This window comes from Podarcis gaigeae, assembly GCF_964106915.1.
Source record: "Podarcis gaigeae genome assembly, chromosome: 2".
In the NCBI taxonomy this organism is placed as follows: Eukaryota; Metazoa; Chordata; class Lepidosauria; order Squamata; family Lacertidae; genus Podarcis; species Podarcis gaigeae.
Genome location: NC_139679.1, coordinates 4,306,215 through 4,320,356, shown reverse-complemented (window position 1 = coordinate 4,320,356; position 14,142 = coordinate 4,306,215). Strand labels below are relative to the sequence as shown.

At 45.9% G+C, this 14,142-nt stretch overlaps 1 protein-coding gene across 11 annotated transcripts in view; it reads left to right on the top strand.

The window, feature by feature from the left end:
* R3HDM2 (R3H domain containing 2) overlaps positions 1-14,142 on the top strand; it is a 143,235-nt gene that overhangs the window by 112,880 nt on the left and 16,213 nt on the right. For 6 of the 11 annotated variants that reach the window (XM_083729163.1, XM_083729162.1, XM_083729170.1 and 3 more), the window contains 2 exons: positions 2,267-2,418; positions 12,784-13,026. In XM_083729163.1, coding sequence (XP_083585289.1) covers positions 2,267-2,418; positions 12,784-13,026 — 395 coding nt within the window. Of the gene's footprint in view, positions 1-2,266; positions 2,419-6,337; positions 6,440-12,783; positions 13,027-14,142 lie in introns of all 11 variants that reach the window. The other 5 variants (XM_083729167.1, XM_083729166.1, XM_083729165.1 and 2 more) reach the window with 1 other exon arrangement.

Genomic DNA, 14,142 nt, shown 5'->3' with positions numbered 1-14,142 from the left:
ACAAAAGTGTCAAAAATCCCTCTAGATTATTTTGTTCCAATTCCGGGATAGCCCTTATCCTGAGATTACTATCTTTACTTTTCAATTCAACCAATGCCAGGTAGGCTTGTTGTTCCCCTACCTGCCTTCTCAAAGGTCTTACCTCTCCTTTAATTTCATCCACCTTTAAGTTCGCCTGTTCTGCTTTTTGGTTGGCTTCCACAGCTAATTTAAAGTTTTCAGCCGTAGCTCCTTGCAATTTCTCAATTGCCTGAGTGTGCTGCGAAACCTGTTCAGTTAATTTGCCAATAGAGGATGTAGCTTGGTCAATCTTTGATGTTTGATTGTCCACTTTTTGGTTTAAGACTGCCAATTGTTCCAAAATTTGTTTTAAAACTGTTTCAGATCCTCCAGTTGCCATGTCTTCTGCAGCAGGCTGCACTAGTTCCACCTCCTGTGCTGTCAGCACAGTTGGGACAGATGATCTGCGGTGATGAGTTAAAGTTGTTTGCAAAAGTTGCCCAGATTTTTTCTCTTTTTCTTTATCTTTAGCTTTAGCTGCTCTTGTTCTCCCTGTGCCGCTCATTCCACACCTGCCTCTGTTCAAGGTCAAATGGTCTTTTGTCCCATGGGAAAAACAAGTCCCAAATATAAATAAAAAGAACCACAAAAGGTTTCAATAAAGCTCAGTTCCCATGCAACTATGTTTCCACAGTCCTATAGGGGGAGTATTTCAAAGCTTCAAAAAAGAAAGGAACTATTTTCCGCCATTGAAGTTCCTCAATTCCCCATATTGAGTTTAGTAATTCCCAAACACAAAAGGAAGGTTTCCAGAACTTCTAATCTTTTAAAATCCAGCCATAAAGTATCAATACAGGTCCATGCAACAATGTTTAATATTAGTATCTCAGTCTATGCAACAATTTCGATCTCTACAACAATGTCGTCAGTTTGACAGCAGTTTGACAGTTCTTTTCCTATGCACTGGCAGCCCGGTGTCGGGGTTATCTCTTTCAGCCCCGTTTAGCCCAGAAATTGGAGGATAGTTCTAAAGAATAAAAATCTATACAACCCACAGTTCTTTCCTTTTTGTCTTCAAAATACAGAGTCTCTCAATGCACCCTTTCTTCCACTTTGACAATCCCTTTTTAAATACTTCAGCTCGTTTCCGAACCCTTGCTTTGATCTAATTAGCAGAGTCGGGAGGCGGACTTCCTGTTACTCGCCTCCCGCTTTCGGCCGAATTTCTTCAATTTAGTTGGAAAATTTAGGACCCTTACTCACGGGTATGTTGCTCCAATTCCGATAATTTCAAGAAGAAAGGTCAGCGCTCATCAGCAGCAGCAGCGCGGCTTTGCTTCCACGAAAAGAGCGATGAACTCACAGCGCCGCTCCCCCTTTCACGTTCCGGAGCCTCTTACGAGGCTCCTTCCCCGCTTCTGGGGGGGCTCCAGGCGCCCGCCGAGTCCCACGGCCGCAGGCTCACTCTGCCTGCGGTTTTTCTTGATGGGTCTCCGCTTTGCCGCAGCGGACGACCCTTTTTCGCGGAGCCCCTCTTCACAGCGCAAAGAGGACCGCCATTGCTGTTTCGCGCCGCCTCCGGAAGTGGACTGTGCCACAAATATTCTTCAGGGGGGTGGTCCAAAGGGACCTAGGAGAGATTAGTTCATTCAGTTATTTTCATGGCTGAGTCTGTAAAAATATGACCAGAACCCTTTGTATCCACCTGGAAGATGGAACTAACAAGTTACTCCTTTACCTCACAGAGGGTCTGTGGGAGTAAACACCAGCTAATGCCCGAAATTGCTCAGATGCAGCTGTGATGATTGTCCAGCTGCTACAGAGAAGGTGGATATATTTTGAAAGTCTGCCTGTAAGTGCAGGGAAGTTCAGGCTCCATTTGCCTAGCATATTAACTTATGAAAATCTGGTTACCTTGGAATTTTATATGCATTTATTCATAACAGAAATGCACAGAGCAGCTCACAAGAACAGCAGAACCCAGACATCAGTGCACCAAAGTGAAATAGGCTAAGAGAAGTAGGGTGTTGTGCACCAAGGCTTCAACTGAGCCATGGCTCTGTACTGAATCTGTTGTAGAAATGCCTAGCCAGGCCAATGACACAGGTGCCCCTGACCATGTGCGGAGTCATTTTTGTATACATCAGTGATTTTCCGTCCTTACGGTGTTTCTTCTAGCCAGGCTTGAAGCCTCACACCTCTCCTTTCAGAAGTAATGCACATTTTTTGTTAACATCTGTTGTGTGCATTTTGTTTCCTTGTGAAGGTCTGTCACTAAGTACCCCAGAAGCCTGCAGCCAGGTCTCCTCTGCTCAGCCTGGCCAAGGACTCTTGCCATGCGCTGCTCAGCAGCAACAGCAACCACTTCCACCCACACCCCAGCAACAGCCGTCGATGAGTAATCACATCATATCACAGGTGAGTCACTGTTCAATGTCACCAGGTTCTAGGGAATGTTTTCTTGTGGTTCCTTAGCCAGGAAGCAGAAACAGAAGAATGTGCCTGAGCAATCTTACTGCTGCTAGAAAAGGGTTGTTGTTGTTTTAATTATCTACACAAACTGTTCTTCTATATCTCTCCCTTCCATCCGGTCCCATCAAACTGATTCTGTCATGGTAGCAAAACCTGGCTTCCCACAACATGCAGTTTGGGGCAACATTGCTTCAGTAGGCCTAAATCAGGAATGGGGAAACTGTAGCCCTTGATACATATGTTGGACTGCAGCTCCAACCATATCTGACAATTGGTCCTGCTGGCCGGGGCTGATCAGACTTGGAGAACCACCTGCTCCCCACCACTGGCATAGGTCCTAATGTGGCATTGCAGGGATGCAGTAGCATCAACTGCAAAAAGGGTGACTGTAAGGCAGAACTGCTTATATTCTGCACTTGCAAAGAAAAAAAGACCCTGAATTCTGCTCTAAGAACAGTGAAATAGATGTGTTAAGTTGTGGGTGAACATATCAGACGACACAGTGATTCTTCAAACAGCTCTTGTTTATTCAGAGGCCAGAACAGAACTGAACTGAAGGGTTCAGTCAGCCTGCTTATATAGAGCTCCAGTACACATAATTGTAACAACTTTCTAAAACTATCCAATCACTGAATCCAATCACCTTTGATGCCTTATTCGCATAACTATCTACAGTATCCCCCTGCTGGCCCAGGGTGAGAACTTCAGTACATAACAAGATGAATAATTCAAGCTGGTTCTGCTAGCAGTGAGGAAGGGAAAGGGAGGGATAATGAATCCTTGCTGTCCTCCACCCTGTGCACTAGAATTCACTCTGGTTTCCTGGATCTCACCAGCCATTGCCCATATTTATGTGTAATTTTGCAATCATGCAAATTCCTCATTCCAAGGAAAGTTAGTTTTTTTCAGAATGCTTGAATACTTGAAAAAAAAGAAGAAGAATACCAGACACAATGTGTGGAATAGAATTATATCATTAGGACACATTCCTAATTAGAAATTAGGAATTTCTTAAACCGTTATGTGTGTGCATGCATGCACACAGGCCTAGGTGTGAAGGTTACATCATACAGCAGGGGCAAGCTCTGTCCTGACCTCTTGCATTGGGCTGACATTGTTGGCCTTTTCCTGCTGTGAAAAGGGGCGAGGTGGTCAGTGAGAATCAGCTCAGGATGTCTTCGGCTTGAAGGGATCTAATCAGCCATATTTATTTGGGCTACAATGTTTCCTAGCTTCAAAACAAAGCCTAAATTATAATTTGAACTTGCCTTGGAATACTGGCTTGTTCCAAAGCTGGTTACCATAGTTTTCCAGTTCAGATGAGGCAGGACACTGGTTAAGTGAAGACATCCATATTGCGTTCAAGTGTTCTGTGAAGGAGCAAAACGGTTACACACTCGGGCAAAATGTCAATCATATCTTGGCTGATTCCATTGAGATATAATCATTTGATGCAGCTGATGTGTTATTCCCAACCACAAAGAGTGTCTCCCCCCCCCCAACCTCAGTTCTTCCCCAGCCTTATATTGTATACAACACTAATGTCTCACATCAAATGTAACTTATCTGTAGAAAAGACTCTACAACCTGAAAAAAGAGACGATGAGCGTACTTTTGTAAACCAAGAAAATCTTTAATTAAAATTATTATTTTTTAAATCAAAAACAAAGAGCGTCTTGTGGGGAGAGGCCCTAAAACGTCTGGTACTTGCCTCTCTTCTCTGGAAAAAACCAAAGAAAACTGGACAGAGGTTCATCCTAACAAAATGCTCACAGATGCATGTTAAGGTGATTTGCATCTGGAAAGCCTGGAATGTGTGTTTGTGGGGGCTTTGCAGTTCTGCATGTTCCACAACAGGTCTGCCCCTGCCTTAGCAGAACAATTTGAGACAGACACACGAGGCTCTGGCTGTCCTCTTCAGCGGTAGGTTTGCACCAAACTGCTCAGTCCTTAGGAATGTGGACATCTTCCTACTCAGTTCCTTCAGTCGCCACAGAGAGCAGCAGGATTGAAATATTTGCAGATCGTTCTTTTTTGTTTGCTGCTTGACGTGGCAGACCTTTTAATTTAGCTTAAATGGAGCATAAGGTATAGTTTTATTTAGTAATTTTACAGGAAGGATAGTAATTTGAAGCAGAAGAATTGTTGGTTAGACTCACCTTAGCAGGGCCATGAAGAGATGTGAAATTTTGTATGGGGGATTTTTGCTGCTGCTTTGGCTACAGTCTGTGCACTCCTACTTGGGAGTAAGGCTGAATTTATTGTAACTTACTTTTGAGTAGACCTATTTAAAATAGAATCATCTGGGCCAAGAAACAGTATGTAGACCTCAGCATTGTTACGCAGAAAAAGAAGAAACATGCATTTACAGGGAAAGCTCAGAAAAATAACACCTCCATAACATAAGGGGTAGTGATAAATGAAGATATTCTGCTATATTCTACAAAGTTGTTGAGGCAGTTGATATTATTTCATTCTCATACCTAGCAACTGTCAAATTAGACATCCTTATTTGTTGGTTAGATTTCATGTCCTACTGCATCCCCGTAAATAATATATACTTGACAATAATCAGAATCAATGTCTGAAGGGGGATGTCTGATTACTGGAAAACCGAAACTAGCAATTTAGATAAATTAGCTTATCCAATTTTGGTTTAAGACCAGTGAATGGCTATGTTTGCATGTCACAGTATCCATAGTTTTGTACGATGTGAACAAGCCTATTCAGGCCTTGGGCTCACTCCTGTCTCCTCCAGTGTAGCATGGGTTCAATTTTTTTTTCTCTAAACAAAATTTAATTAACCACAGTTATCTGAAGAAGTGTGCATGCAAATGATAGCTTATACCAAGAACAAACTTAGTTGGTCTCTGCATCAGACCAACATGGCTACCTATATTATGCACAATCTGTCACTTCAGGCGAAACAACAAACTGTTGTTAAGCAAAAGTGGTCCATACTCCTTCCAGCTGTTCAGGAGGAGAATAGGGCATGTGGAGACTATGTGCACAAGGCTCATTTATGTCACTCTGAATTGTGGTTTACCATGATGTGCAAATATGTCCAGTGTGCTCCACCTTGATGAATTGTGTATTTTCCAGATTTTGCCACCTAGAAGAATAAAATACTTACTTTACATTATTTATGTGATCAGGACAAAGATTTTCATCTTTTTTTAAATCATATGCTATTTTTGTAAAACTTAAAGGTAAAGGGTAAAGGGACCCCTGACCATTAGGTCCAGTCGTGACAGACTCTGGGGTTGCACGCTCATCTCGCTCTATAGGTCGAGGGAGCCGGCGTACAGCTTCCGGGTCATGTGGCCAGCATGACTAAGCCACTTCTGGCGAACCAGAGCAGTGCACGGAAACGCCGTTTACCTACCCACTGGAGTGGTACCTATTTATCTATTTGCAATTTGATGTGCTTTCGAACTGCTAGGTTGGCAGGATTTGTAAAACTTAGGAGGCAGCTAAAAGCAGAGTCCTGTTTCCTAATCATTACAGCCCTGCCAGTTGCAGGGCAGGTTTCTTTTAAGGCTGCAGGGGCCACTAGGCACCTGAACTGGAATGCATGTTGATGTCAGAGTTCTCAGAAATTGGTATTCGGCACCTTGCTATTCCTATTGCCTTTCCCCCTTGGCTGAAGTCTTCCAGAGCTTCTATTTCTTGTTTTTTTCTTTTTCTCTAAAGCAGATGGAAAGCCAGCTCAGTAGCTGGTGGTATCTTTTCAGACCTCTTATGTCTTTATGTATAATGACTAACCTTGTTCTGCCTTTTCTCCCTCTGCCCTTGCCCTCTCCTTTCCTCTCCCCCCACCCCTGCTTCCTTATGCCTGTTTCTTCCTTTCCTTTTCTACTCTTAGCCAGTCCCAGCTCTGCAGCCCTCTCCGCAGCCTGTTCAGTACTCTCCAAGCTCCTGCCCCCAAGTCCTCCTGCCAGTCTCTCCACCCCAGCAGTACAATATGGTATTAAAAACCCAACTTCTTAGATTTTCTTTTTCTTTCTTTCTTTCTTTCTTTCTTTCTTTCTTTCTTTCTTTCTTTCTCTCTCTCTCTCTCTCTCTCTCTCTTTCTCTTTCTCTTTCTCTTTCTCGCTCTCTCTCTTTGGCATAATAAAGAATGTGCTGCATTCCAGTGCTGATTTTGTTAGCTGCTTGTTCGCTTTGGGTACATAATAAAAACATTACACACACACACACACACACACACACACACACACACACACACTACTACATAGGATGATGATGGGCTCCGCTTCAACAGGATAGAATTTCCATCTCTCAAGTGTGTTCATGGCTTTCTATTTATAATGCAACAAATGCACAATTGTTGCTCAGTTTTTATATGGCTCCGAGATGTCTTTCCTAAAAGAAAGCTCCTATTATAGTTTCCTATTGCTGAAAGAGCAATATTATTGTGGATGGGAAAATGAAGTGTCTTCCTCAGTCTGCAGGCCTGTTCCACTTCCAGGGAATGCAGTTGCATGAAAGTGTTCACTAATTAATTTTTGCCACCAAAATTACTTTTGTGAGAGACTAGCTGATGGTGAAACACATTGAACTAACAGGGCATGTGTACCAAAGGACATTTTCCTGGTTTTGTATGAGATGTGGCCGTAACAGCCACCAGAGGGCATGGCTGTAATGTGTTACAGTTGGATAAACTTGGTTTTGCCCACTGCTATATGATTCTTCAATTTGCATAGTGCTTTTTCTGATGATATTCCTGCACACAGGTCATCAAATCTGACTGATAAGGCAGTTGGCAAATTTGGGGTTAGAACATTTAGGTCAGTGGTTTTCAATCGGTGTGCCGTGGCTCCCTGGGTGCCTTGAATGCTGGTCAGGGGTGCCGCTGGCAGCACTGGCCTCTGTCCCTCTTTCCTTCCCTCCCTCCTCTGATGCCTTGTCTCGTCTCTGCCTCCCAAAGTCTTGCACAGCTGTTTGTTGCAGCCCTGACTAGCGATTGGTGCCTCTGTGGCTGGCCAGGGTGTGCTGGTTGCCAGGAGCTGAGGCAGCCTTGGAGTAAGCTAGCAAGTGGGTGAGGGAGCCCAGCCAGCCAGTCCACCAGCCCTTGCTGTTGGGAATGGACAGACAAGTCCCAGGCCCCTGTGGGGCAGTGTGAGGAGACACCCCTCTTTGGGGTTGGGGGGGCAGCTCAGAGACCATGGGCAGCATCAACAGCTGCCCAAAGGACTCCCAAGGAGAGGGGAGAGGAGAGGAGACTGAGGGAATACTCCACAAGGGAGGATGCTCGAAAAAGGGTGAGAGGCTGCCAGCTCTGCAGGCAAGGGGTGACATAACTGGGCTCCTGAGCCCCACAACAAGAATGTAGTTGGGAGCCGTAGACTCAGAAGGGTTGAAAACCTCTGATTTAGCTGATCCAAACACTGTTGAGCTCTGTAAGTCTTAAGCTGCATCCTATCTTACTTTCTCTGCATGCATGAATATTATGTAGGGGAAATGAGTTTGGCAAGATTTCCAGATTAGCCTGCAATCAGTAGAGTGGTAGCTGAGGTGGAGGAAGAGAAGTCTGCTATCCAGATTGTGTGGCGTTTGAGTTGTCTTTCTATGGTGTACCTTGTTCCCTCCTGTTTCTTTCCCACAGCACATTGATGATCTGGACTGCCTTTGGGGAACTGATGCTCCGGCAGTTCTGCCTCTTGATCTTGAGTTAACCATTTAAATATTCAGCATTTAAAGTACATAATGAAGGGTTGGTTGGTTTATGTTCTATGCACCTCTGCATAGCTGTCAACTTACAGATTTGAAAATAAGGGACCAGCAGCCTCGAAAATAAGGGATCAGCAGCCAAAATAAGGGATTTTAGGCAGCCAACTGAAATACAAAGTTAAAGGGACCAGATAATTTGGGAGAGCAGCTCCGGTTTTTAGCCCTTTGTTTCCAGAGGTTGCTGCTCAAGACACCAGCTGATGAAACACTGCAATTAAATAACTACAAGTAGCAACCACTTTTCACGCAAAACGAAGTCCAAGCTACAAAGATGCTGCTGCAGTTCTGTATCTTTTCTCTCGTGCTCCATCTGCAGCTCTCAGTTCCATCAGGCGGGGCGGGAGGAAGGGGGGGGGGGAATAGTGCCCGAAGTAAGCCCGCAGGTCAGACCATCTATGCTAGTCTACCACTACAAATCTGTGGGAGAAGCTCTTGCGGTCCTTCCTCCGCTTTCTTCCTCTATGGTTAGCCCTTGGAACACCTGCCCCCGCCTCCGCCTCCGCCTCCGCCTCCGCCTCCTCTCTCTGAACTGCTTTCTCTATGGCTGCCCTCACTCTCCTCTCAAGGCTCCTCAGCAATTCATAGGCCGTGCCAGGCTGCCCATATCACCCGGGTCCTTCGGCGGTACAGCTGCAGTACAGCCTACTGGGAGTGGCGGCGACCGGCAGAGGGAAGGCCCCATGCAGAGACGCTCAGTTTGGCGGTCGCAAGGAGGATGGTGGCGGAAGGGCCCTAGGCTCCCGCCAGTCCCAGCGGGGAGGGGCTCCCGGGGCCGAGGCTGGTGAGAGGAGGCCAGAGGGGAGCAGGCCGGGCAGCCAAGCAACACAGTTGGAGCCTCCCTCCTCCCTGGCCGGTAGGGAGGGAGGGAAAGGAGCTGCGTCCTTTGAAACCCGGGAAATTTAAGGGACATCATCAGTCCGGGATAGCAGCGGGACACGGCACTGGGATAAGGGAGTTTCCCGCCAAATAAGGGATGTTTGACAGCTATACACCTCTGCCAAAGTTCAGTCAGTTTCCTATGAGAGGCAGGCAGACTTCAGGTACCATTGAGGACATCAGGAAGGAGATCTGGTCACAGTACACTGGCATATTGAGCCTCGTTGAAATGAACAAGAGCTGCAGAAGAGCGCTTCCACAACTCCTGGTCATTTCAACCCAATTTGCACAGGAGAATTTTCCAGTGAGTTTTTAAATTAACATTTGCATGCTGCCCCATAACCCAAAGTTTTCTGGGCAGCTCACATGAAAAATATATAAAAACAATTCATATAGAAATAAAAAACAAACCCTGAAATCAAAATCAAAATAAATATGCAAGGAAATTTAAATTCACCATAATCCCCAAGTTAAAAAACAGGCCTTAAAACTGAGAGAACCAGACTATGTTAGTTATTTGAAAGGTAAAAGGGTAAAGGACCCCTGGACAGTTAAGTCCAGTCAAAGGCAACTATGGGGTGCGGTGCTCATGCTTTTCAGGCCGAGGGAGCTGGCGTTTGTCCACAGACAGCTTTCAGCGTCATGTGGCCAGCATGAATAAACCGCTACTGGCACACGGAGGACCGTGACAAGTGTAAGAGCACATTGAAACACCATTTACTTTCCCACCATAGCGGTACCTATTTATCTACTTGAACTGGTATGATTTCGAACTGCTAGGTTAGCAGAAGCTGGGACAGACCATGCCACCTAATACCCTGTTAGCTACTGGATGGGTGTGGGCAGCAAGAGGGATGCCATCTGTATTTTACCGTGGCAAAGTGTCATGAGCCAACTGTGGCAAGATAGAGAACCTAGTTGTTCTGTCACAAGATGGTCAAAATGATTACTTTGTCTGTGGAGTGGAAGAGTCATGCTGTGTCTAGCAGTGGAGATATTCTAGATCAGGAATGGGGAGCCTTTGGCCCCCCAGATGACATTAGTTTGCAACACCCCATCGGGCCCAGCCTACATTGCCCAGTGGTCAGGGATTGTGGACGTTGCATTCAAGCAACATCTGGAGGGCACCACATTGCCTGCCCCTGTTCTAGATGATGATCTTATAACAGAGGCGCCATACTACAACTTGTTTAGGGTTTATTGCATAATAGTATGTTTGTTTCACATAATGCTTGTTTCCATTCCAATAGCAATAACATGGAGGAAATTGCACATCCATTGCATTTATACAGTCAGGTGTCAAGCCTACGTGCCTACATGTGTTTGAGGTAGAAATTGCCATTGGCAGCTGATTCCTGCATCATGGTAGCATAGTAATAAGTGGGGACTCATCACCTGTGGCAGCACACTCAAAGGAATCCATGGTCTCATACACAGAAGTCAGATCTTAGTAGGCTTGCCATACAGTGGTGCCCCGCAAGACGAATGCCTCGCAAGACGGAAAACCCGCAAGACGAAAGGGTTTTCCGTTTGCGAGTTGCTTCGCAAGACAAATTTCCCTATGGGCTTGCTTCGCAAGAAGAAAGCCCATAGGGAAATCTCCGGGGACCTCTTTTAAATGCTGGTGGTGGGGAGCAAAGCCTTTCCCCCCCTCTGGCCTTCAGAAGAGGTCCAGGAAGGCCGGCGGGGGCGAAAGGCTTTACTCCCCACCGCCAGCATTTTAAAAGCAGTCCGGGATAGCAGGGAAGCGCTTCCCGCTATCCCGGACGGCTTTTGAAGGCAGGCGGGGGGAGCAAAGACTTTTACCCCCCGCCGGCCTTCAGAAGAGGTCCTTGCTCCCCCCTGCCTGCCTTCCAGGGAGAGCGGAGAAACGCAGCGCGTTTCTCCGCTGTCCCAGACAGCTTCGCAAGACGAAAAACTCGCAAGACGAAAAAACTTGCGGAACGAATTAATTTCGTCTTGCGAGGCACCACTGTATTTCAAAGAGCAAAAAGGAGGGCACATTTACCAGGACACATTTGTAGGTGGGCTGGGAGGGGAAGGGGGGGGGAGGAGGAAGAAAAATAGTTGTGTGTGTGTGTGTGTGTGTGTGTGCGCGCGCGCAGTAAAGGATAAAAGGCGTATTGAAATGTTTAATAATGTTGATAAAAAATCAAAATGAAAGTTAAAAATAAAAATGGGGGGGGGATGATTAAGAGATGTCAGTGAAAGTAAAGTAGAAATAGAAGGGGAGATATAGTTAAAAGAAGAAAGGGATTTTCTTCCCTCCCCCACAGAAAAGGAAGAAAAGAAAAATGACTAAACAAACCAAAAAAGGGGGGGAGGAGTTTTTTTTAAATTAAATGTTATTTTTTAAAATAAGGATGAGGATGATTATTGCTACGTCTGGAGGTCAGAGCCATTCCTGAGGGCTAGGGTAGCGTCCTCAACGGGAGCCCCTTGTTGGCTTAGGCCTCCCCTGTGGGCAGTGTCATTTTCGGTCTCCTCTGCACTCACCCACCAAAAAATAAAAGCAAAGAAGCCTCCCTTCCTGCTGGGGGTCCCACACGCACCTTTCTTCCCCACTGGGTCCCTTCTGAGCAGCTGCAGCAGCAGGACGACAGAGAGGGAACTCTGGGTTGCTCACCAGACCCCACATCTCTGGCACAGCAGCTGGCAGTCCAAATTCATCCTGAGCCGGGCAACTTCGCTGCACTGCGCTCTTGCCTTGCCCAGTGCCCACTGTGCTCTTGCTCTTGCCTCCCAGCTTGTGTGCCATCCTGCAGATTTGTCCAGCCTCTCACCACCCCCTCCTCTTCCTCACCTTCCCCCTATCACCAACCCGTGTGGTGTGATCCCATTGCTTCAATGGATGCAACCACTTGTGGGTCCACTTCAGCCGCCCCTTGCCCATCTCCTGCAGCCGAAAGTCCCCTAGCGGCACCTGACTTGCCACCTTTCCCCCTTGGAGCTGTGGCATCCTCCTTGCCTTCCACTATGGGGAGCTGCCAGGTGGGCAAAGGTTGGCGGGAGTCCCACCAGGAAAGGAGAGGAGGGAAACACACACTCTCTCTCTCACACACACAGAGAGAGCAACGAAGATCTCCTGGATGGAGATTATAATGCTGAAAAAGAGGACGTGTCCAGAAAAACCCAGACATATGGCAACCGTAGTATAGGGAAATTACTTGTTGGCATCTTTGGTTAATCCAGCCCTGCCTTAGCCCCCTTCTCCATTCCCACTGATATAGGAATTAGGCAGATTTTGGCCTGTTTATTTTACACAAGCTGTTAGGTTGCAGTTCTTGATTGTGTCCGAGTTTGAGAAGTCAAAGAGAAGTGGACTTGCCTATGTAGAGTGACCTATCCAGAATGTTATGTCACTTGCATTGGCCTATGTCGTGAAGGGACAAAGCATTGAGGCACTAAAGTGGTATGAGGGATCATTGGGTAATCTCTTCCCCCACCCTTCTCGAGTTTCTGCCTAATTCTTCAAGTGCTGTTTCTTTGGCACATCTGCCTTTAAGTCAAATAGTCACTTTCATTGTTGTTTTTCTTGATATTCACACTGTCTAAGAACACCTTTCCTGGGCACTGTGCTAATTGCTTGATCCTGTTTTCATTCAGGAGAGGGAGGGCTGTTGTGGTTCCATGTACCTGCTGATGTGAACAACTTGAGGTCACAGTTACTCAGTGCTTCCTTCTCTTGTCCTCTGGCTACAGGCTGATGAGCTCAGCAACCATTTTGGGCAGATCAGCCTCAGCCGCCAGGGTTCCACAGAAGCACCAGATCCGTCCTCATCCATGTTCCAGCCACCAATCATGTCTCAGCATCCTCAGCAGACGGGATTCATCATGGCTTCTCCTGGGCAGCCAATCACAGCCTCCACCTACTCTGCCTCGGGACACACAGCCCCAGCCCAGCAGGTTCTGCAGCCCCAGAGCTATATGCAGCCCCCGCAGCAAGTAAGTGACAGTGTGTGCAGTGTGAAAGAGATTCTTAGTGAACATGAAATGATGATGATGAGGAGGAGTTGCTAAAAGGGGTGCAGAAAACCATTCCAAGTAGACCTGAGCTGGGCAGAGCATTAAGGGTATCTAAGCATTGGGTCAAGTTAGCTAGGTTAGGCTTTGAGGGGTATATGTCATGGAATTCTACTCAATAATGATCCAGAGCAGAACTCCAGTGTAGAGTAAAAACTTAAACACGTTGCAGGATTCCCAAAAAATAGACCAGAGGCAATTATATTTCATCCAGCAGAGCTTTATTGCTACTTAAGGCAAATGAGCAAAACAGTCACAAATCCAATACATTCAGGATTGGCACTGTCCATGAGAAAAGTTGCAGCAGACTTAACTTAAACTTATAATAAGTTATAATACGACTAAACCTTAACACTATATACAGAATACCACACCAGAAAGAAGAGAGATAGAAAGAGAAAGTGAAACCCAGGCTCTTTCTGGCCTATTATTATAGTCAGCATGACCTTGACAGAAGAGATAACAGAACCAGTTTAAGTCAGCTTTACTCAGCTTCTCTGAAGTAATAACCCAAACATCATGAACCTTCTGCTTGTTTCTTTCACACAGAGAAGCTTCCAGAACCCTCTAGAATTAATTAGAAGAGGAAAATAGGATTAGAATAGGAAACATCAGATCAACACTTTCTGCTGTAAGAAATGCAAATGGACAGAATATTGGGCAGAGTTTCCAGCCTCATTTGCAAATATTGCCTGTGGTGCTCTTGCAGAACCTACTCGCTCCACTCCATCTCCACCTACAAAGTTGCACAGGTGTTACCCAACTATGAAAGATGGAAGTTGGATGTTGCCTAACTATGAAATAATTGAATTTCCAGAGACTGCTTGTTCTGTTGGTCAATGCCATGTTTTTCTTTTCAGTTGAGTTAGAAAAGCCCAGAAAGTGTGAGAGGGTTGTTTTTTTGTTGTTGTTGCTGCTGCTGTTGTTGTTTTGAGGGGTGTAGCAAGAGGCTGTCATTCTGCAAATGCTTGTATGCTTTCTCTTTTGAGGGTTCTCCAAGGATCCTTGGTTCCTTGTGGCTACTCCTGTGTGTCTGTC